Source organism: Pan paniscus, chromosome 18, assembly GCF_029289425.2.
Source record: "Pan paniscus chromosome 18, NHGRI_mPanPan1-v2.0_pri, whole genome shotgun sequence".
Taxonomy (NCBI): Eukaryota; Metazoa; Chordata; class Mammalia; order Primates; family Hominidae; genus Pan; species Pan paniscus.
In genome coordinates, this window is record NC_073267.2 from 66,679,809 (window position 1) to 66,704,065 (window position 24,257).

The window sequence follows — 24,257 nt, forward strand, 5'->3', positions numbered from 1 at the left end:
AAGGGTCTCACTATGTTGCCCAGGCTGATTTTGAACTCCTGGGCTCAAGGGATCCTCCCACCTTGGCTTCTCAAAGTGTTGGGATTATACGCGTAAGCCACTGTGCCCAGCCTAGGTTAAAATTTTTTAAATGTTAAAAATAGAAGCATTTAAGGCTGGGCGCGGTGGTTCACGCCTGTAATCCTAGCACTTTGGGAGGCTGAGGTGGGTGGATCACCTGAGGTCAGGAGTTCGAGACCAGCCTGAACAGCATGGTGAAACCCCATCTCTACTAAAATACCCCGTCTCTACTAAAAATCAGCCGGGAGTGGTGGCAGGCACCTGTAATCCCAGTACTCAGGAGGCTGAGGCACGAGAATTGTTTGAACCTGGGAGGCAGAGGTTGCAGTGAGCTGAGATCGTGCTACTGCACTCCAGCCTGGGCGACAAAGCGAAACTCTGTCTCAAAAAAAAAAAAAAAAAAAGAAGCATTTAGGTTGGGTGCAGTGGCTCACACTTGTAATCTCAACACTTTGGGAGGCGAAAGCAGGCAGATTGTTTGAGTCCAGGAGTTCAAGACCAGCCTGGCAACATGGTGAAACCCTGTTTCTACAAAAAAATCCAAAAGTTAACAGGGTAACGTGGTGCATGCCTATAGTCCCAGCTGCTCAGGAGGCTGAGGTGGGAGGATCACTTGCAATCAGGAGGTCGAGACTGCAGTGAGACAAGATGGCGTTATTGCACTCCAGCCTGGTTAAAAAAAGAAGTATTTGTATCTCAGGTGGCGATCTTTATTCAGAAGCTAGAAGAGAATGTTGAGTTGCTGCGCTGATTTTCTTATCTTTCTCTAAGCAATTTCCTCATAACAAAAGTTTTAAGAATGTTTTTTATTAAGAGGAAAAACTGGGCTGAATGTACTGGCTCATGCCTGTGATCCCTGCACTTTGGGAGACCAAGGCAGGAGGATCAGTTAAGCTCAGGAGTTTGATACCAGCCTGAACAACATAGTGAGACCTTGTCTCTGTTAAAAAAAAAAAAAAAAAAAAAAAAAGCCAGGCACGGTGGCTCATGCCTGTAATCCCAACACTTTGGGAGGCCAAGGCAGACAGATCACTTGAGGTCAGGAGTTCAAGACCAGCCTGGCCAACATGGTGAAACCTCATCTCTACTAAAAATACAAAAATTAGCCAGCACGATGGCATGCACCTGTAATCCCAGCTACTTAGGAGGCTGAGGCAGGAGAATCACTTGAACTCGGAAGGTGGAGGCTGCAGTGAGCTGAGATTGCACCACTGCACTTCAGCCTGGGCGACAGAGTGAGACTCCATCTCAACAACAACAACAAAAAAAAGTTAAAACTGAAAGCACTTTTGAATCTTACTCAAATGTATTAATGATTAGTGTAACATTGGTTATCCTTTACATAGAACAAAAGCATCGAACTTTCATTGCTTTCCCATGTGTTTTACAGAGTCCTTTTTTTTTTTCTTTTTTTCTTTTTTTGGATTCTGGCATCTTTCATTTTTAAGATGGAGTCTTGCTATGTTGCCCAGACTGGTCTCAAACTCCTGGGCTCAAGCATCCTCCCACCTTGGCCTCCCAAAGTGCTGGGATTACAGGCATGAGCCACTGTGCCCAGCCTCAATTCTGGCATTTTCATTCATCTGTTTAAGCCCAGTGCAGAAAAACATTGTGGACGGAAGGGGAAAGTCTTTAGCGTAGTCACCAATGAATTGACCTTTGCCTAGGCTTATAAGAGCTGCCTGTTTCAATTTGCCTTCAACTCTGTTGGGGCAGGGTGCAGTGGTTCATGCCTATAATCCCAAAACTTTGGGGGCTGAAGCAGGAGGATCACTTAAGGCCAGGAGTTCAAGACCAGCCTGGGCAACATAATGAGATTCCCATCTCTACAGAAAATTAAAATTATCTGGGCATTGTGACATGTGCCTGTAGTCCCAGCTACGAGGGAGGCTGAAGTGGGAGGATCACTTGAGCCCAGGAGGTAAAGGCTACAGTGAGCCATGATCACTTCACTGCACAGCAGCCTGGGAAACAGAGCAAGAGCAAAAAGAAAAGAAGAAAACTCTGCTGGGATTTGTTTTTGCTTAGTAAAACTTTTTTTAAAGTAACTTTTTACTTCAACATCACCAGCCTTTAATGTTTTCATAATGGCATCTGAGTGGGTTTAATCTGTTTAGTGATTCAAGAATATGTAGCATATATTTGATACAACTTAAGCATTCTGAATGAAATGGAATCTAGTAAGTCATGTAAGGAGACTTTCAGGTTGATCAGATATTTCCCATCAATGATATCATTAGGGTACATTGCATAATTTTTATATGGTCATTCTGAGTTTATTTAACACCTGGTTATAGCTCCCCCCACCCCCCTGAGACGGAGCCTTGCTCTGTCGTCCAGGCTGGAGTGCAGTGGCACGACCTCGGCTCACTGCAACCTCCACCTCCCAGGTTCAAGTGATTCTCCTGCCTAAGCCTCCTGAGTAGCTGGGATTACAGGCGCGCACCACCACACCTGGCTAATTTTTGTATTCTTAGTAGAGATGGGGTTTCACCATGTTGGCCAGGCTGGTGTCAAACTCTTGACCTTGTGGTCCGCCCACCTCGGCCTCCCAAAGTGCTGGTTATAGCTTTTGTCTCAAAAAAAAAATGAGCCTGGGAAAACAACCTGTGTAGCATATGGGTCAAACCCACTTGTACTTTTTTGTTTTAGGATGCACTCCAGAAATTGACTGAAATTCTCAATTTAAATGGAGAAGTAGCTTGCCAGGACTCAAGCCATCCTGCCAAACACAGGAACACATCTGCAGTCCTAGGCTGCTTGGCCGAGAAACTAGCAGGTAACTTTGGGACACTCCACAGTGGAAGATCTTAAGTTGTTTGACATTAAAGGGAAATTTGTACTGTATGTCTTTGATCAAACTGCTATACCAGAAAGAAATATCTTAAAAATGATATTGAGAGACATAGACTAACTGAAAGAAAATTACTGAAAGGCTACAGAGGTGAATGCAATTTAATTTAGCTTTGTGGATTTTCAGGGGAAATTTTAAATGAAAAAAGTTGTGCTTATTTGCTTTAAGAATAAGGAGCGAGGAAAAGAAAAAAGGGAGAAAAGCTAAATTCAGCATAACAAAGATATGTATGTGTGTATACAATATATAATTTGCATATATACATACTTTATAAAGTTTAGCTCGATTATGAAGACATACAAGGTAGAGGGAGAGGAAAAGGAACTTCTGGTTGGAGCAGTTCCTGAGAAGCAGGTATTTAATTTGTTTATGAATGTTACCTATTTTAAGAAAGTTAACAGCAAAGTACAGGGGCATAGCTCAGCTACTTACATCACGTATTGTGGAAGAAACAATGGATTAGAAATCAGAACATGTGGCTACTGGTTTGGACTCTCCCATGTGCTTGCCAAGTGCCCTGGAGTTAGTTGCTTAACTCTGTGGGCTCACTTGCTTAACTGTGAAATGGGGCTAGTACTATTTTCTACCTCAGAGCAGGAGGCTTTAATAAGATAATGTGCATGAAAGAGTTCTACCAAAACAATTTGATTGTTACCGGTGATTTAAAATAATCTGGCATTTTAATTATATCAAGTGTTTGTTGTATTTGTCTAGGTCCTGCAAGTATAGGTTTACTTAGCCCAGGAATACTGGAATATTTGCTACAGTGTCTGGTAAGTGAGACATCAAAACTATTTATTCTTAGTCATCTAGAAGTGGGCATCATCTAGAACTGTGCATTTTCTCAAATTGCTGGCATAGCCACTGGCACAGAGAATGGAATCAATTGTAAATTTTATTTGCAGGTGTTTCCCGAGTGCTTATTTATTCCCTCCTATGTTTAAAAAAGAGAGTGGGATTGGAATTTATCCCAACCAGCAAAAACAGCTGAGTTGGTCTGGTTTTAAATTTAGTCATAAGATAGCTGCTATGATTGGCTCTTTTGCATGTTCCTTGAGTTTGCCAAATGGTAATAGGGACCTCCAGAGTAGAAACAATTACATGGCGTTCCAAGCCGGGAGGCCATCAAGTCAGATTCCCAGTATATATAAATCTCTACTCCTCCCTGCCCTCCCCCTCACTGCTACTCTTCTTAAAACTGTTGTCACTGGAGTATTTAATATATTGTCTGTGAAGCTTCTGGTTTGCTGAGGCTGTGCCCTCAGATCTCTCATAGTTCTGGCCTGTGGTCTTGAATGGTCTGTATTTTTAAAAGTTATTTCTGTAGGCCTAGTGAGCATTGGCCCTTTTCAGAACTCTGGTCTGAAAACCCTTATTTGTCAATACCCACTGATACGTGCTTAAAACACTTACCTTACTCTCAATGAGCACTCTGGGGATACAACATGGCAGTCCTATGATTTCAAGAGGTTTATTGGTTAGTTGAGGAAACAAAACTACTCAGACAAGGTAATTAGCCTCCATTTTATCACAGGATGTGATCATGGGAGAAAGTACTTCATCAAGACTAAATGAGGGCCGGGCACGGTGGCTCATGCCTATAAGCCCGGCATTTTGGGAGGCTGAGGTGGGCTGGTCACCTGAGGTCAGGAGTTCAAGACCAGCCTGGCCAACATGGCGAAACCTGGTCCCTACTAAAAATACAAAAATTAGCTGGCTGGGCATGGTGGCATGTGTGTGTAGTCCCAGCTACTCAGGAGGCTGAGGCAGGAATTCACTTGAACCCAGAAGGCAGAGATTACAGTTAGCTGAGATCTCACCACTGCCCTCCAGCCTGGGCAACAGAGCGAGACTCCATCTCAAAAAAAAAAAAAAAGACTAAATGAGAAGGTGGGTGGTATGGGTAATGAGAGCCGGGGTGTCATGAAAGTCAGACTTCCTGATGAAGGTGGACCCTCAGCTGGGTCATGCTATAGGTGAAGATTTTATTGTGCCCAGAGGAGGGAAAAAATTGGTTTCTTAGCTAAGGGAACATCACAGGCAGAAGTCCAGAGACAGAGAATTGTCTGATGAGAGAAGACAGTGTTCAGAGATAGGACACAGACTGAGTAGCCAGCTAGAAAGGGTTTAGGGCCTGAAAAGCCAGGCAGAGGGATTTAGATGGATATGAGAAGAAATGGAATGCTGAATAGGCTTTCCAGCAGCAGGGATGGTGGTTATGTGAGGTTTCCAGAACTTAGGGGGTACCAGGGAAGTCAGTGGGAATCATCTGATGTTCTGGAACTCCTCTGGTGGCTCCCAATGTAGCAGTAGGGAAAGCACGGCTATGAGAAGGTGTCATGTTCAACAGATAGACCTTTCCTTAAAGGGGAACTCATGTGACATGAACTTAAATGTAACTAAAAGAGTTCACTTGTTGCTTTCTCCTGTCTACCAATCAGCATTTGTAGAATTCCTTTCAGGGAACAGCTTAAAAACTGAGCCATTAATTGTTAATTTAATTATTTATAATTTTGCAACTTGTTAGTGATAAGTGGTTCTTTTTAGGATTCTAAGTAAAAGATCATTTTCAGTTTATAATTCTAGGTTTCTGTTTGGCTTGCATAAATGAATGTGAGAATGAATATTTTATTTAACAAAGCCCTAATATAAGTTTTATTAAGTAAAATAACATAGTGTATTTAACAGGATACTTTTGAAATTTCCAAATCTATAAATTAACCTAGTGACTTTAAGAAAAATATACAAGATTAAGAGAGCCTGTCCAGTTCATTGCTAACATTATTAGCCAAATGGATAATTGAGAACTTGAATGAATGAAACTTTTCTGACCACTCGAAAAAACATCTAGCACATATTGGGCAAGGAAATGAAACTGATAACTTGCCACCTCTGCAGGGGAATGATTTTTTTTTTTTTTATCTTTTGTTGTTTTTCAGAAGTTACAGTCCCACCCCACAGTCATGCTTTTTGCACTTATCGCACTGGAAAAGTTTGCACAGACAAGTAGGTATAGTGACTTCTTGCACTAATGATCTTCTGTATTGGTTGTTAAAAATTTTATTTTTCTTAGTTACTGGATGAGCCTACACTTTGAACCCCATCAGATGGGCATACATTCTGTTTTCATCTGGATAGACATGTTAAAGCCAATGAAGTATAACAGGGACAAAGGCAAGGATTTTCTCACCTAAGAATCAAAACTTGGTAACCATGATTACTCACTTTTTATAGCCAAAAATTTAGTGATGTGATTGCTAGTTTCTAGAAAAAAGTGTGGTGGCTCTTGCCCATAATCCCAGCACTTTGGGAGGCTAAGGCCAGAGCATTGCTTCAGGCCAGGAATTTGAGACCAGGGTGGGCAGCATAGCAAGACTCAATCTCTACAAAAAATTTTTAAAAATCAGCCAGGCATGGTGGCATGCACCTATGTTCCTAGCTACTTGGGATGCTGAGGCAGGGGGATCACTTGAGCCCAGTAGTTCAAGGTTACAGTGATCCATAGTTGTGCCACTGCACTCCAGCCTAGGCAACAGAGTGAGACCCTGTGACTAAAAAAAAGGAAAAGAAAATAGTCAAAGCTCTTTGGCTATGTTTTCCCTAGAAATTTTAATTGAAGTCTAATCTAGTCTCCAATTCTTTAATTGCCTCTTCCCCCTCCTTAGCAATACTAATTTGCTGAGCAAATCATTCTACCCTTTCATTGTTAATTCAAGGATTATGTCTTTCCAAACAGGTGAAAATAAATTGACTATTTCTGAATCCAGTATTAGTGACCGGCTTGTCACATTGGAGTCCTGGGCTAATGATCCTGATTATCTGAAACGTCAAGTTGGTTTCTGTGCCCAGTGGAGCTTAGACAATCTCTGTAAGTGGGAGTTGTCCTTTATTAAAATGTCCGTTTCCATTTCCAGACTCATTTCTTTCATAGGCTCACTGGTCTTCCTTTTGCAATGGTGAGTATGAGTCCTCATAAGGACCTCTACTGGCAGGTTGGATATATTCTAGCAGAAAAGTATCCTAGAGACCCTTTAGACAAGAATTACATGGTATGCTTCTAATTTCAGCATTTTCCTGTTCAAAAACCTTTACTGGCACCCAGTTTCCTGCTGCATCAAAGCCCTTAATTATATGGCACTGTCTAACCAGCTCTTTCCAACACAAATCATCCCACTGTCCTACAAACAGGTCCTGATGATTCCTACCTCTGGACCTATTCCCCTCACTTGGAATTCCCTCTTTACTTCTCTCCCTTTCCCAACTTTGCTCTTCAAAACCCAAGTCATGTCTTACCTACATCATGAGAATTGTTCCTGATTTTTCTCTTTTCCTCCTCCAAGAGCTGCTGGGACAAAAACTACTATAGGTTGAGTTTCTCTTTTAGGTAGAATTTATCTGAAATGCTTGGGACTGAAAGTATTTCAGATTTCACATTTTTTCAGATTTTGGAGTATTTGCAGATACCAGGTTAAGCATCCCTAATCAAAAAATCTGAAATCCTCCATTGAGCTTTTCCTTTGAGCCTCATGTCTGCACTCAAAAAGTATTGGATTTTGGAGCATTTTGGATTTTCAGATTAAGAGTGATCAACCTGTATACTTCTGTACCCTCACTCCCCCATCCATGGTTAATACTATGCTAAAGCATAACTGGACATGTAAATCCACCCCCACTGTTACCCCAATATTGTGGGGAGGAGCTTCATGCACAGCCTGTGAAGTGCCAGTTAAAGAATAATTCTGAAAGAGTGCAATTTGGATTTTGTTCATACAAAATGATATTCTAGGGAATGGAAGCATAAATCTAGCAGTGCTGCCTTTCCTAGCATTTGTTTGATTGATCTTCAAATGGCAGTGCAGCAGGAAACCTCTGGCTATGTCTCCTCACCTATTCTGCCATTTACGAGCATCTCTACTCCTTGACTAGGGTAGCACTAACTTATTTGTTTGTTTATTTTTAATGTATGAAAAATCAGTGTGTTTTACCTTCCGGGGGATTATTTTAATGGATATATAGTAATACATATTTTTGGAGCACATGAGATATTTTGATACAGTCATACAATGAGTAATTACCACATCAGAGTAAATGGGATATCTGTCCCCTCAAGCATTTATCATTTATTTGTGTTACAAACATTCCAATTATACTCTTTTGGTGTTTTAAAATTTCTTCGTTTTGCACTTTTCTTTTAGTTATTTTTAAATATACTATAAATTATTGTTGACTGTAGTCACCCTGTTATGCTGTCAAATACTAGGTGTTCTTCATTCTATCTAGCTATATTCCCATTAACCAACCCCATTTCTCCCCCACCCCCACTACCCTTCCCAGCCTCTGGTAACCATCCTTCTATTTTCTATCTTCATGAGTTCAGTTGTTTTTAGCTCCCACAAAAATTAGTGAGAACACACGAAGTTTGTCTTTCTGTGCCTGACTTATTTCACTTAACATCATATCCTACAGTTCCATCCATGTTATTGTAAATGACAGGATCTCATTCTTTTTTGTGGCTGAACAGTACTCCATTTTGTATATGTGCCACATTTTCTTTATTCATTTGTCTCTCGATGGACACTTAGGTTGATTCCAAATCTTGGCTATTGTGAATAGTGCTGCAATAAACATGAGATTGCAGATATTTCTTTGATATACTAATTTCCTTTCTTTTTGGTGTATACCTAGCAGCAGAATTGCCGGATCATATGGTAGTTCTGTTTTTAGTGTTTTGAGGAACCTCCATACTGTTCTCCATAGTGGCCATACTAATTTGCGTTCCTACTACCAGTGTACAAGGGTTACCTTTTCTCCACATCCTCACCAGCATTCATTGTTGCCTGTTTTTTAGATAAATGCCATTTTTACTGGGGTGAGATGATAGCTCATTGTAGTTTTGATTTGGATTTCTCTGATGATCAATAATGTTGAGTACCTTTTCATATATCTGTTTGCCATTTGTATGTCTTCTTTTGAGAAATGTCTATTCGGATGTTTTGCCCACTTTTTAATCAGATTATTGAATGTTTTCCTATTGAGTTATATGACCTCCTTATATATTCTGGTTATTAATCCTTTGTCGAATGGATAGTTTGCAAATAGTTTCTCCCATTCTGTGGGATGTCTCTTTACTTCGTTGATCATTTCCTTTGCTGTAAGAAACTTTTTAGCTTAATATGATCCCATTTGTCCATTTTTGCTTTGGTGCCTGTGCTTTTGGGGTATTCAAGAAATCTTTGCCCAGATCAGTGTCCTGGAGAGTTTCCCCAATGTTTTATTTTAGTAGCTTCATAGTTTGAGGTCTTAGATTTAAATCTTTAATCCATTTTTATTTGATTTTTGTAGACAACGAGAGATAGGGGTCTAGTTTTATTCTTTTGCTTATGGATATGTAGTTTTTCCAGCACCATTTATTGAAGACACTGTCCTTTCCCCCAGTGTATGTTCTTGGCACCTTTGTTGAAAATGAGTTCACTGTAGATGTATGGATTTCTGGATTCTCTCTTATGTTCCATTGGTCCATGTGTCTGTTTTTATGCCAGTACCATGCGGTTTTGGTTCCTATGACTCCATAGTATAATTTGAAGTCAAGTAATGTGATTCCTCCAGTTTCGTTTTTTTGCTGAGGGTCAGGTTTTTTGCTATTCTGGGTCTTTTGTAGTTCTGTATAAATTTTAGGATTATTTTTTACTATTTCTGTGAAGAATGTCATTGGTATTTTGATAGGGATTGCATGTAATCTGTAGATTGCTTTGAGTAGTACAGACATTTTAACAATATTGAGTCTTCCAATCCATGACCGTGGTATATCTTTGTGTCCTCTTTGATTTCTTGCATTAGTGTTTTATAGTTTTCATTGTAGAGATCTTTCACTTCTTTGATTAAGTTATTCCTAGGTATCTTATTTTATTTATAGCTTTTGTAAATACAATTACTTTCTTGATTTCTTCTTCAGATTGTTTGCTATTGGCATATAGAAATGCTATTGATTTTTGTCTGTTAATTTTATATCCTGCAACTTTACTGAATTTGCTTTTTAGTTCTAATAGTTTTTGGCAGATTTTTTTAGGTTTTCCTAAATATAAGATCATATTATCCACAAACATGGATAATTTGACTTCTTCCTTTCCATTTTGGATGCCCTTTATTTCTTCCTCTTGTCTGATTGCTGTAGCTGGCACTAGCTTCTTCTTTTCTCCACAGCAGCCTGCCTTAGAAACATGAACACTCTTTCTTTTGCAGTTTTAAAAGAAGGTAGACAGCTGACCTATGAGAAAGTGAACTTGAGTAGCATTAGGGCCATGCTGAATAGCAATGATGTCAGCGAGTACCTGAAGATCTCACCTCATGGCTTAGAGGTAGGTAACGCTTCTACAATTGGACCCTTTGGGGGATGAGAGGGTAATTATTTTAATCCTTGCATAGCCAGTTGTCTTAGGGCTGGTGCTTCCCACTCTCCCTGTATTTTGGAAATGTTGCTGACTTCAGGGGGAAGTCTCAAAGAGCTGCTTATGAACAGAAGGTACCATAAGGCACTAGATGTGTCAGGATTAAAGAACTGTTTGAAGAATGGCTGCAAACAATTCTTTGATTCTGTATGTTGCCAAATGCCTTATATAGTTTGGTTTTGTACTTTTTGTCACTGAGGATGGACAGAGGAGGAAGCAATAGTCCACCAGAAGTTTTAATAAGGAAAAATACACTCAACCTTCCCAGTAGTCAGTTATCTTTGGTGGTCTTCAGGCCCTCATAGTTGATTGACACATTTTTTGGTTTTGCCAGGCTCGCTGTGATGCCTCCTCTTTTGAAAGTGTGCGTTGCACCTTTTGTGTGGATGCCGGGGTATGGTACTATGAAGTAACAGTGGTCACTTCTGGCGTCATGCAGATTGGCTGGGCCACTCGAGACAGCAAATTCCTCAATCATGTGAGTACCCTAGAGAACTGTGAAAATGGGAGCAGCGGCAGTTTGCTTTTTCCCCCTAGTTGGTGGGTGGAAAATACTTATTTTTCAAATAGATTTGCTCAATAATCTTTTCTTGGGCAGCGCCACATGGTACCAGGTCCCTAACAATGATCTACTAAACTGATAGAGAAATAGGAAAACAAGTGAAATTGCCCCTCGGCCTTTTCTTTTTCTTGAATCTTAAGTTCACACTAATTTTTCACCTAGAGGCTGGATGTGTCCTTTGTCTTTGTAGGCTCTGCTTCCACCCCAGCCACATACTTGGCTCATTTCTTATACAGGAAGTAGTGCTGATTATTACCTTGAGTTGAAGCTCTAAGAGCTTTGTAGGGATTCTTTTCCTTTCAAAAAATAGAGTGTTGGCTTGACTTCTTTCACTTGACTTTTACCTAGTAATTAGTTGGCACATTTTTCTCAATATTTAGTTATTTATCTTTTGTTATAGAAAGCTATAATATAAAAGGGAAACAAATCCTAGAGTAAGTAGCATTGAAGGTGTTGGAGTTCCTCCCTTTCCTACAGATGTATGATTTCTTGCCACTTTATACCCTTCTAACACCCAGGCCAATTGGCTTTCTTCTGATGATCAAATTATGAGCTGTTTGGAATTAATCCAGTTTTGATCAGGAATATTTTGTTTTCGTATGGTTTCTACCATTTGAGGTGGGAAAAGCCCCTTGGATTATTTTGTTAATCTAAATAATAGCCCCCCCTCCAATATGTAAGATCCTGGAATGGGTTTTAGAAGTGATCCAACAAAATCAAGCTAAACTTGCCGGCTATAAGTATGGTGAGGTTTTCTGATTTTCTGCTTTGCTTTTAGAGACAGGTCTCACTGTGTTGCTCAGGCTGGCCTCAAACTCCTGGGCTCAAGCCATCCTCTTACCTCAGCCTCCTGAATAGCTGAGACTACAGGCACATCCCATGGTGACCTACTTATAAGCATAATTTTTAAAGGCCTATTTCAGCAAGGCTGTATTTCACCCTGGAATTGTTGATGGTGTATTATTAAAATTCCTAGGCTGGAGAGAGACAAATTGGAGGAAAAGGGCCAGTGGAGAGGTCAAGTCTGTACTCCTGTCTGGGGTGGAGAACTAGACCCCAGTCTGCCAATCATCTGATTCCCACAATAGCTTTTACTGTTACAATTTCCATTTCACAGATGAGAAAACTGAGACAGAGTAGGAAGAAACTCATACCAGAATTCAGTGGCCTTCCTATTCTACAACAGTTGTTTTCTTTGTATTCAAAAATGGGGAAAATCTCAGAGAATTAGCTAGTTTCCTCATTTAGAAGTGAAAAATTGTTCTAGAACTAGAAGTAATAGGGGATTCTTCCAGGGAGGAAGCTTCGATATAAAACTTGTCTCTCCTGATTTGGCAGCAAACACACTACAGATCTAGGTCTGGCACTGAATGTTACAAATGTGTTTTTTTTAATGACCAGTGAAGCTGGATCATTTCATCTGCTCGATGAAACTATAATTTTTGCCATGTAGTTGCAGACTTTTGGCTTGTCAAGTTAAAGACTTAAATACTGTTTTTTTATCCTCCAGATCACTTGACAGGCTGTTGGTTTCTTTAAAAACAAACATTCTTCCCTGATCCAAGCATTAGGTGATTCCCTATTAGAAATTGATAAAGTCTGATATGATGTCTTTTCCCAAATACAGGATTTTAATGATGTTGCCATATTTAAAACTTTGCTTTAAATGTACATTGTTCTAGTGATTCTGAATCTTTTTGCCTATTCAGACAGGGTGTGATTCTATGGAGTAAGTCATTCCTAGGATACACCCAGTTTCAAAAGATTCTAAGTCTCTCCATAGTGCCTCTTACTTGAATTCTTGCTGCTTAGGTTTCCATTTTAAAAGGCTGGCCACTGGGCTCAATGTTAGGTCATTAAAATAAGCTTAAGGATAGTTCTGTTCAGGTAACCTACAGAACAGTTTGTCTTGTTGTATTGTATATTTTTATGGAGGCTTAGGAGGAGCAACTCTCCAAGGGTGTACTCTGATTTATCTAAAATATCTTTTGCCTTTTGGCCAGGCGCAGTGGCTCACACCTGTAATCCCAGCACTTTGGGAGGCTGAGGTGGGTGGATCACTTAAGGTCAGGAGTTTGACTGGCCAACATGGTGCAACCCCGTCTCTACTGAATATAAAAAATTAGCTGGGCGTGGTGGCGGGCGCCTGTAATCCCAGCTACTCGGGAGGCTGAGGCAGGAGAATTGCTGGAATATGGGAGGCAGAGGTTGCACTGAGCCCAGATAGTGCCACTGCACTCTAGCCTGGGCGATAGAGTGAGACTCTGTCTCAAAAATGAATAAATAAATAAATATCTTTTGCTTTTTTGTGAGTGTCTGTCATGTGATACTTTTGTGAGGTCTTTCACATATTTATCTTTAATCTTTTTGAGAGTTTGGAAAGGTATTATCCTGCCATTTAAAGATGAGGAAAATCAAGTTGAGAGAAATTAAGAAACTTCCCCAAAGCCATGTAGTCTCCAGCTGCTAGAGATTTCAGGTCAGGATAGCCCATGCTCCTTCCCCTGTTGAAGCATCTGCCTTGGAGAAAATGACTCTGGCTATCTCAGACAGAAAAGGAATGATTTAGAAGCCTTTCCGGAGCCTCCAGATTATGGAGAAGTTTTGGAACTAGACAGGCTCCAAGGCTGTCAGGGCCAAGAAACAGGAAGTACAATAGCCGGTGTTTTAGGGGAACGATCTGGCCAGCATGCAGCCACCATTGCTGCTGGAAATCCATCCTAACTATCCCTCTGTTTGGGGTCACTTGCACCATACTGAGTGTTTGATGGGAAGGTCCAGCTGGCCAAGCCTAGGTCATATCTTACCTTTCCACTTCCAAAGGAGGAGGCAGAACACTGTCTTCATACATTTCCCTTAACAGGAAGCGGTTGGGATGCCCTACAGCAGGAAAAAGGACAGTGTCCACCACGTGGGAAAGAGACTCAAACTATTCCCTGAATGACAAGCTGTGGATAAACTTTCTTTTGTTTGTATTTGGTAATGTTTCCATTGCTAAAATATGCATGACCAAAAAACAGGTAGTTCAAGATAAATACCAAGCTAACCACTCTATTCTCTCATTTATCTGTCCTAGCCAATGGAAACCAAAATTAATCCTGCTGGGAACATTTTGAGCTGAGAGAAGGTGTAGGACATCTAGGTTGTTCTCTGAGATGTAAGCTTAAGAGATTTTTAAAGTGCATCTCTGCTAGGCAGAGGCATCTTCTCCTTAAATCTGTAGATGCTGCTCTGTAGTTAAAGTTATTAGAGTTCCTTCTTTGTGCTACAGTGCCACTCTGTTGTGGAACTTATCCAGCCATCAAAGACATTGCATGGTAAAGAATGTGTAATGAGTCTGCTGTTTACCAACTCATGGTGGCTAGCTTCTAGGAATTTCTTTCAAGTGTTCTGTCAAGGACTTCTCAGGACATTAGAAGGTGAAGATAGAAAAGAATTGCTTGCCTTTTACTTATGCCACAATGCCTACATTTTAGTGGTTTTTAAGTTTTTTACTTACTGACTTGTTCAGCCTTTGAAAGGGGTGGCAAGGCATTCTTTCTAGCAAGTAGTGAATTTCTTTTGTTTTGTTTTGTTTTGAGACAGAGTCTCGCTCTGTCACCCAGGCCAGGGTGCGGTGGCACGTGATCTCTGCTCACTGCAACCTCTGCCTCCCAGGTTCAGGCGATTCTTGTGCCTCAGCCACCAGAGTAACTGGGATTATAGGTGTGCGCCACCACACCTGGATAATTTTTGTATTTTTAGTAGAGACAGAGTTTTTCCGTGTTGGCCAGGCTGGTCTCAAATGCCTGGCCTCAAGTGATCTGCCCCCCAAAGTGCTGAAATTACAGGCATGAGCCACTGCTCTTGGCAGCCTTGGGTGGTGAATTTCTAAGGCAATTAGATGCAAGCTCATTTAACTCTTGAATAGTCTGAATAGTGAATATCAATAGCTATTTCAGAAGAGTCACTTTGGAGAGCGTTCCTCCAAATTCAGTATGTTGTAATCCAAAAATCCAGTACAAAATCATTGTTGCATTCATCAGAACCTTTTTTCCAATCTCTCTCCTCACTGTATTGTTTGCCCCATAGAAGAAGCAGGCCATCAGGACCTGATCTTACTTGGATTTGGCCATTTTCAATTTCTTTCTCTAGTAAAACTTTTCACCATTGTTCCTTAAAGATAGCAGTTGTCTGATTTGCATGCTTCTTCTATTTTTTATAAGCACTCAAAATAATTTCTTAAGATCTCAGCCACCCTTTTATTTTAACAGTTCTGTGAAATAATTGAAAGGCAGTAAGTAACAAAAAGAAGAAACTGCCAGGCACGGTGGCTCACGCCTGTAATCCCAGCACTTTGGGAGGCCGAGGCGGGCAGATCACCTGAGGTCTAGAGTTCGAGACCAGCCTGACCAACATGGAGAAACCCCGTCCCTACTAAAAATACAAAATTAGCTGGGCCTGGTGGCGCATGCCTATAATCCCAGCTACTCAGGAGGCTGAGGCAGGAGAATTGCTTAAACCCGGGAGGCAGAGGTTGTGGTGAGCCAAGATCGCGCCATTGCACTCCAGCCTAGGCAACAAGAGTGAAACTCCATCTCAAAGAAAAAAAAGAAGAAACTGCCAAGGACCTGTACAATCCTCAAATCAAGCTGATTTCAGAATAGCTTTTAGCTGAGTGTCCACTATAACCTTTCTCTTATCTCCAGTTTTGAAATCTCTGAATATTTGGGTCTTTTGAAGTCTGCTACATGCAAGAAAGGTATTTGCCTGATCTGATCTTGTTACTGGAAAGGGTCTGGATCCAGATCCCAAGAGAGGGTTTTTGGACCTCGCGCAAGAAAGAATTTGGGGCGAATCCATAGAATAAAGTGTTTTCACAAGTTTATTAAAGAAACAGAAGAATGGCTACTCTATAGGCAGAGCAGTGGCGTGGGCTGCTCAACTGAGTATACTTAGTTATTTCTCAATTATATGCTTAACGGGTGGATTATTCATGAGTTTTCTGGGAAAGGGACAGGCAATTCCTGGAACCAAGGGTTCCTCTCCTTTTTAGACTATATAGGGTAACTTCCAAACTGCCATGACATTGTAAACTGTCATGGCACCAGTTAGAGTGTCTTTTAGCATGCTAATGCATTATAATTAGCATATAATGAACAGTGAAGATGACCAGAGGTCACTTTTGTTGCCATCTTGGTTTTGGTGGGTTTTGGCCAGCTTCTGGCTGGCTTCTTTATTGCATCCTGTTTTATCAGCAGGGTCTTTGTGACCTGTATCTTGTGCTGACCTCCTATCTCATCCTGTGACTAAGAATGCCTAACCTCTTGGGAATGCAGCTGAGCAGCCCAGCAAGTCTAAGCCTCATTTTACCTTGCCCCTATTCAAGATGGAGTCTCTCTGGTGTGAATGCCTCTGACAATCTTGTGCTGATATACAAGTGTACTGACTGATCTTGGAATCAGAAGAATTTAGGTTCAAACCTGGCTCTGTTTCTTGGGCAAGTAATATATGCTTGGGCAAGCTGGTTGACCTCTTTGAGCCTTTGTTTCCTCTTAAAATGGAGTCTGATGCCACCAGCCTCATGATAATGTTAGTGAGAATTAAATGAACTAACAAATGTGAAAGTGCCTGAACAAAGGAGGCACTGGGAAAATATTTGTTGGTGAAGTCATTATCTATTCACTTGGAACCAGCCCTCTAAGTCATAATTTTAGTGTTTTCAAAAAACCATGAGCTCTCTCATCATCCAGAAAGCTTAGAATCCCAGCCATTAGGTCAGTGGTTGTAAAAGACACACTCTCTGTTCCCAGGTCAGAGCAGGCAGACGTGCTAATCTTCTGGCCTTGTCTCTCTCCAGGAAGGCTACGGCATTGGGGATGATGAATACTCCTGTGCGTATGATGGCTGCCGGCAGCTGATTTGGTACAATGCCAGAAGTAAGCCTCACATACACCCATGCTGGAAAGAAGGTATTCATTCCCTCCATTATAAATTTATCAAGTGGGTTAAGACATCTGGTTATTATGAGGCATTTATTACATTAAGCCTTAAAATGTCTTAGAAGAAGATCAAATGTGAAAAGGGATATTAACTTTTGTGTCACTGCCAAGGATATAAATGGTATTCCTCTGATAAATGTACCTCTGGTGGAGTTCTTCCTGTAGCAAAAACATTTCAGAAAATAAATTTTTTACATTTGTCAGAAAATGATACTCAAGATTAGTATGAATTCTATTTTCCTCTTTGGATCTGTTTTGAATTAAAGCAGCCATGGCAATATCAGGGACACTGGAATTGTAATGCCACTAAAATGAGGATTTTTCAGGGACAAGATGGCTATGGAACAGGTCCTATCCAGTGGCCACGCTCTAAGGAAGTAGGGTCGTATGGTAGAGGATATAACCTCTGGAAGGATTTGATTCCTAGCATCAGAGCTAGATAGAGGATATAACCCAACTCTTTCTCCAAGCATCCCTCTCTCATTTTGCTACCCCAATCAGCATTATGGATATAAACTGAATTTTTAGGCATGCTAAGAAAGCAGAAATTTAGGCTGAGGCAGGTGGATTGCTTGAAGTCAGGAGTTCAAGACCAGCCTGGCCAACATGGTGAAACCTCATCTCTACTAAAATACAAAAATTAACCAGGTGTGGTGGCACCCACCTGCGGTCCCGGCTACTTGGGAGGCTGAGGCAGGAGAATCAGTTGAACCCAGGAGGCAGAGGTTGCAATGAGCCGAGATTGCGCCACTGCACTCCAGCCTGAGCAACAGAGTGAGACTCCATCTCAAAAAAAAAAAAAAAAAAGGAAAGAAAGCAGGAATTTGCCCACCCCCATATGGAAACAGCTCCACTTGATTAAATTGGTGGTGTGGGAAAAAAAATCAGAAAAGCCAACAGGAACACTCATTTTAATGGCTTGCAGGTTCTTGAAGGAACATAAACCTTCTTCATTTAATGGAGCATATGATAAAGGCCCTGTTTTCAAAAACTAGCTTGTTTTTTAATAAGAATTTTTTAAAGGATTATTCAAGTAATATGTTTATTATAAAAATTTGAAAAATAGAAAAAAAAATGAATAAACTAAAAATCCCCTGTAATTTCTCCAGAGATTTTTTAAAAACACTTAAATTTTATATATATGTATATTTTTGTTGTTGTTATACTTAATACCTTGAACAGCTTTCCAGGTTATTAAATAACATTACTTTTTATTGTTGCTGTTTTTGAGACAGGGTCTCATCTGTCGATAGCCCAGGCTTGCGTGCAATGGTGTGATCACAGCTCATACAGCCTTGACCTCCCAGGCACAATCCATCCTCCCACCTCAGCCTCTCCAGTAGCTGGGACTACAGGGACACACCACCACGCCCGGCTAATTTTTGTATTTTTTTGGTAGAGATGGGATTTTGCCATGTTGCCCTGGCTAGTCTTAAACTTCTGGGCTCAAGTGATCCACCCAACTCTGGCCTCCCAAAGTGTTGGGATTACAGGCCTGAGCCCCCATGGCCCAGCCAATAACATTACTTTTAATGGCTTCTCAGTATTCCATTATATAGTTGTACTATGATATACTAATTAATGCCTCATTGTTGGACACTGACATTTTTGCCTTTTAAAATTATCATTATAGACCATTCTGGATTTTCTCAAGACAAAACCCTTAGAAGTGAAACTTCTCTGGCAAGGGGGATATAGAATTTCAAAGCTTTTGCTGTATATTGCCAGATTTTCCTCCACCAGCATTGAGTGTCCATTTTTCTTGTCATTGCTGTGTAATTTCATTTGTTTATCTTTGACAAACAAATTTGTTTATCTCATCTTTCAAAACCAAAATTGGGCCAGACGTGGTGGCTCATACTTTTAATCCCAGCACTTTTGGAGATCAAAGTGTGAGGATCCTTTGAGAGGATCACTTGGGGCCAGGAGTTTGAGATTAGCCTGGGCAACATAATGAGACCCCCCATCTCTACAAAAAAATTTTAAAAATTTGCCAGGGGTGGTGGCACGTGCCTGTAGTCCTAGTTACTCAGGAGGCTAAAGCAGGAGGATCACTTGAGCCCAGGAGTTTGAGGCTGCAGTGAGCTAGGATTGTACCACTGCACTCCAGCCTGGGTAATGGAGCAAGACCCTGTCTTAACAACAAAAACAACAAAACCAAAAACTGAAACCTTAGAGTTTTACTTTATCTGATAAGTGAAGATAAATGCTTTTTTTTTTTTTTTTTTTTTTTGAGATGCAGTCTCACTCTGTCACCCAGGCTGGAGTGCAGTGGTGCGATCTCAGCTCACTGCAACCTCCACGTCCAGGGTTCAAGCGATTTTCCTGCCTCAGCCTCCCAAGTAGCTGCGATTACAGGCACCTGCCATTAACACCCGGGTAATTTTTGTATATTTAGTAGAGATGGGGTTTCACCATTTTGGCTGGGCTGGTCTCAAACTGACCTCAAGATGATCTGCCCGCCTTGGCCTCCCAAAGTGCTGGGATTATAGGCATGAACCACCACGCCCTGCCCTTTTTTTTTTTTTTTGAGATGGATTTTTGCCCTGTCACCCAGGCTGGAGTGCAATGGCATGATGTCGTCTCACTGCAACCTCCGCCTCCCGGATTCAAGTGATTCTCCTGCTTCAGCCTCCCGAGTAGCTGGGATTACAGGTGCCCACCACCACACCCAGCTAATTTTTGTATTTTTAGTAGAGACGGGGTTTCACCATGTTGGCCAGGCTGGTCTTCAAACTCCTGACCTCAGGTGATCCGCCCGCCTTGGCCTCCCAAAGTGCTGGGATTACAGGCGTGAGCCACCTCACCCAGCCTGCCTTGCCTTTTTTTAAAGAAAGGCGTATTTTGGGGTAGTTATCTAGGGAATTATAAATCTCACCAGAGAGGCAAGTAACCACATGATTTTTTGATCTTACCATATTTCATTGAGCCCAAAATGCGTATTTTTCCCCACATTTTAACATCTTTGAAATTGGGATGCATCTTAAGATTGGCTTGTCATAATTTAATTGGCAGTATTTTTTTCTTATTGTTACATTAAAATATTGGTGTATAGGGGTCAGATCAGTTACAGAAGAAACAAAAATGAACATGTTGAATGCATAGCTAAAGATGCAGACTTAATACAGTGCCATTGAAACACTTGAGATGCTTAGCAAAGAATCCTGGTAGTACACATCATTATCCTAACAGTGTTTCTCTTTATCCTCTAGGAGATACAGTAGGATTTCTGTTAGACTTGAATGAAAAGCAAATGATCTTCTTTTTAAATGGCAACCAGCTGCCTCCTGAAAAGCAAGTCTTTTCATCTACTGTGTAAGTAGCTCTTCTCAGTCAAAAATTCGAGTAGATGCACGGAATGCCCTTTCTCTAGGAAAAAAAAAGTCTTTGTCCATTTATATATGCAATTGTGATGAGAAATTGATTAATTTCAAGTGATTGGGAACCCATTTGATCAGACCTAAAACTATCCCAAAGTTTGATACAGGAAGATAAGGCAGAATATTCTCTGGTCACAGACCTGTGTGGGTTATAAACACAGTCTGTCACTCTTCCTTTCTGCCAGGGTAGGATTGACTCACCCTTCCTTTCTGAAAACTGTTCTATCTATTAACTCTATTTTGATTTTTATTAATTCTATTGGCCTCTGTACTCATTTTATTTGTAGATCTGGATTTTTTGCTGCAGCTAGTTTCATGTCATATCAACAATGTGAGTTCAATTTTGGAGCAAAACCATTCAAATACCCACCATCTATGAAATTTAGCACTTTTAATGACTACGCCTTCCTAACAGCTGAAGAAAAAATCATTTTGCCAAGGTAAGGAATCTGCCCAGGCTATCTCCAGACTTTCACATGAATCTTATGAGAAATTAAACAATTTATAATCAACTTTAAAAGAATATAACAAATAAATTTTGAAAACCTGAGTAAAATGGATGACTTTTCAGGAAATATAAATTTCTAAGACAGATCCCAGAAGAAATATACACAAACCAATTATTGTATATATCTGTCCCTAGAAAGCACCAGACCCAGGTGGTTTCACAGGGGATCTCTACCAAATCTTTAGGTAACAGATAACCTTATTGTTATTTAAAATGTTACCAAACCCAGAAAGACGGAACACTTTCAAATTTTTTTTGTGAGATAAATAAGATTGGTATAAAAATCAGAAAAATATGACACATGCACACAAACTGCAAACTAACTTCACGTGAATGTCAGTGTCAAAATCCTAAATATTAGGAAATCTAGTGCATCTTTTAGCAGACTCGGCTTTATTGAAACAGACTTTTTATGTGGTTTCAACTGTGTGGCAAAGATGACAACACTGTTCCACAACCATCAGTGAATACCATCTTGCATAAAATTTCACAGCCCTTATTTGACAAAAACTGTGATTGGCATTAATTTATCAGATGAATGCCTGCTTTACTTCCTTGTGAGATGAATGTAGTCTATTCCTTAGGCTGGGCAAAGACTCCAGCTGCTTCCTGGTAATTACTTCAAGTTGAAGCTTGTTTCACAATGTGAGCTAAAGTTTATCATTTTAAACAGAGCAGCTGCCTGTTTAAAGGGTATTCCTGTTACTAATACCACATATCTTATATCAGTAAGAGAATCTCTCTCAGCAGCCAAGGCCAGCATACTGGCCATGACATAGGTAATGTCGGACTGGTATGCCCCTGAAGATATCTGTAATGTAATCCTAGCTCTTGTTTTGGCTCAAAAAGCAGATCTGCAAGCAGTGCTCTGGGCTGTGCTTCACCTTGGAATCACTGTCTCAGTGGTTCAATAGTTTCCAGATGAACTAGAAAATGGGACGATGATGGTAGCGTTGTCTGCAGATGGTAACACTGGCAGCAGAGCCTCAGTAATAGCCCAAGAACATAAGGGTTGCATATGTTCCCGCTCAGGGTTCTGAGGTTAATTCCTAGAACTTTTCATTCAGGCTCATCCTTGGTGCCTGACAGAGATTCTGAACTTTAAATTCCTCTTGGCCAAAGTCTGAGGGGACACCTCTCCCTTATCTATCATACCCCATTCTTTTTCATCTAGCCTGCCTTTTCCTTGGATGAAGCCCACAAATAAGTCTTCTCACATATACCCTAAAAGGGACAATTGATCCATCTAAGTTCCCATGGGGACTGGACATAGTTAAAATGCTTCAGCATTTAGTTAACTGCTCCTGCAGAATTAAACCTTCCCAAACTCAGATGGCAATGGGCATCAACTATCAGAAAGTCTCATTTTATGGGCAGCTTATACATACTCTCTTGGTAACCATGTATATAAATTTGGTACCCAAAGTTCGTCTTGTCTTGAATAAGAACAGCTGAATTCCAAGCTAGGTCAATCCTATGCTGTCTCTAGACTGTTTTCTCTGATAGTAACAAGAAGATAGAGTTGTCAGGAGCCTAACTGAGTGGCCACCTTAGTGCCAACCTCCTTCTTGCACCTTGCTGCCCTTAACATTCCAGTTGTGCTTAATTATAAATTGTGGCATTAAGTATGAACTTACTTGAGACCATTTTCTGTGCCGTTAATATTTTCATCCTGTGTTCCAAAAATGTATATTCAGTGATACTTTATATTCATTGGAATATTACTCCTTTCTGGCATCAGGGTAGGAGCTCATGGCCCTGTTACTACTAACTGGGATTTTATAAATTGTTCTGTGTTGTATATACTCTCTGTCTGTAATTCTTCCATTCATTCTTTTTTTCTTTAACCTTTTTATTACGGAAAATTTCAAATACATACAGAAGAAAAAAATAATAGTACAGTGAAGCACCACATACCCACTCTCAGCTACAAGTCATCCACTCACAGCCACTGCTTCTCCCTCAGTCTTCTCTCATCTCTGTTTTTTTATTTTTATTTTTTATTTTTTGAGACAGGGTCTCACTCTGTTGCCCAGGAGTGTGGTGGCACAATCTCAGGTCATTGCAACCTCCATCTCCCAGGCTCAAGCGATCCTCCCACCTTAGCCTCCTGAGTAGCTGGGACTACAGGCATGCCAACACACCCAGCTAATTTTTGTATTATTTGTAGAGACTGGGTTTCGCCATGTTGCCCAGGCTGGTCTCGAACTCTTGGGTTCAAGCCATCTGCCTGCCTCGGCCTCCCAAAGTGCTGGGATTACAGGCGTGAGCCACTGTGCCTGGCCCCTCGTCTGTTAATAACTCCTTTATCATCCCAGTTTCCCTGGCCATAACCGTAGAGTATCCTTGACACCTTACTTTCTGCTATTTCCACATTCAATCCCTCAGCAAATCCAGTAGGCTGTGCCTTCAGAATATATCCAAAATCCAACTACTCATCACCCTCACTGCTGCTACCATGGTCCAAGCCTCCACCATTTCCTACCTATATTATTTTTGTCTTGCCCTCTACCTTGTTCCTCCCTAGATCCCCTTCAGTCTATTCAACACAGCCTCCAGAATGATTTGTTACAACGTAAGTCAGATCACACACTTCTCTGCTCAAAAGATGCCAGTGCGTGGCTTCTTATTCACTGAACGGAAAAGCCAAAACCTTTCCGGTGACCTCCCAGGCCCCGTACAATTTGTCCTCTCCCTTCCCTATGTTACTTTTCTGACCTATTTCCTACCCTCTCCCATTTTCTCATGCTCCTTCAGCCACCCTGGCCTCTTTGCTGCTCCTGAAACACACCAGGCCTATGATAGCTTCAGGGCACTTGCTGTTCCTGCTACCCGAAATGGTTTCTCCAAACAACCACAAAACTTACTTCCTCACTCCCTTTACCTCAATATTACCTTAGTGAGACCTTTCCTGGCTGCCATATTTAAAATTGTTTTAATAACACCCCACCTCTGATGTGTACACTCCTTGTCCTTCCCATTTTCCCTTTTCTTCATAGTATTTATCAGCATTTAACACTGTATTTTACTTATCTTGTTTATTTCTGTCTTCCCCTACTGGAGCATAAGCTCTCCAAAGGCAGGGATACTTTTTTAGTCCTCTGTTCACTGCTGAATCTCTAGGGCTTGGAACAGTGCCTGGCACACAGTAAGCCCGTAAGTGAACTGAATACATGCTTCATGCTTCCCTTGCCCATATATTAGGGCTGTACCTTCAGCAGAACAGTTTTGCCTGTCTGCTTCCATTCCATGCTGAGTGAAAGTATAATGGAAGGGTTCTAACTTGAGGTGTTTGGACTTGCAGGGAGTCTAAAATGGACTGTTATAAACCCCTTGAAATTGTATAAAAACTTGTATATGTGTGTTTTTCTTGAGAAAGCCTCTATGCTTGTGAGCAGACTCTCACATATGTGACTTAAAAGGTTGAAATTTGCTGGTAACATAAAAAGAGCACTGGACTTAGAACT

General features: G+C 40.8%; 1 protein-coding gene across 6 annotated transcripts in view; it reads left to right on the forward strand.

Annotated features, from left to right (window-relative positions):
* The window catches only part of RSPRY1 (ring finger and SPRY domain containing 1), a 51,976-nt gene that overhangs the window by 22,099 nt on the left and 5,620 nt on the right, over nt 1-24,257 (forward strand). For all 6 annotated transcript variants that reach the window (XM_034940238.3, XM_003823750.6, XM_008977421.4 and 3 more), the window contains exons 5-13: nt 2,713-2,839; nt 3,629-3,687; nt 5,854-5,920; nt 6,651-6,782; nt 10,154-10,269; nt 10,694-10,837; nt 16,761-16,872; nt 20,115-20,217; nt 20,570-20,722. In XM_034940238.3, coding sequence (XP_034796129.1) covers nt 2,713-2,839; nt 3,629-3,687; nt 5,854-5,920; nt 6,651-6,782; nt 10,154-10,269; nt 10,694-10,837; nt 16,761-16,872; nt 20,115-20,217; nt 20,570-20,722 — 1,013 coding nt within the window. The remainder of the gene's footprint in view (nt 1-2,712; nt 2,840-3,628; nt 3,688-5,853; nt 5,921-6,650; nt 6,783-10,153; nt 10,270-10,693; nt 10,838-16,760; nt 16,873-20,114; nt 20,218-20,569; nt 20,723-24,257) is intronic.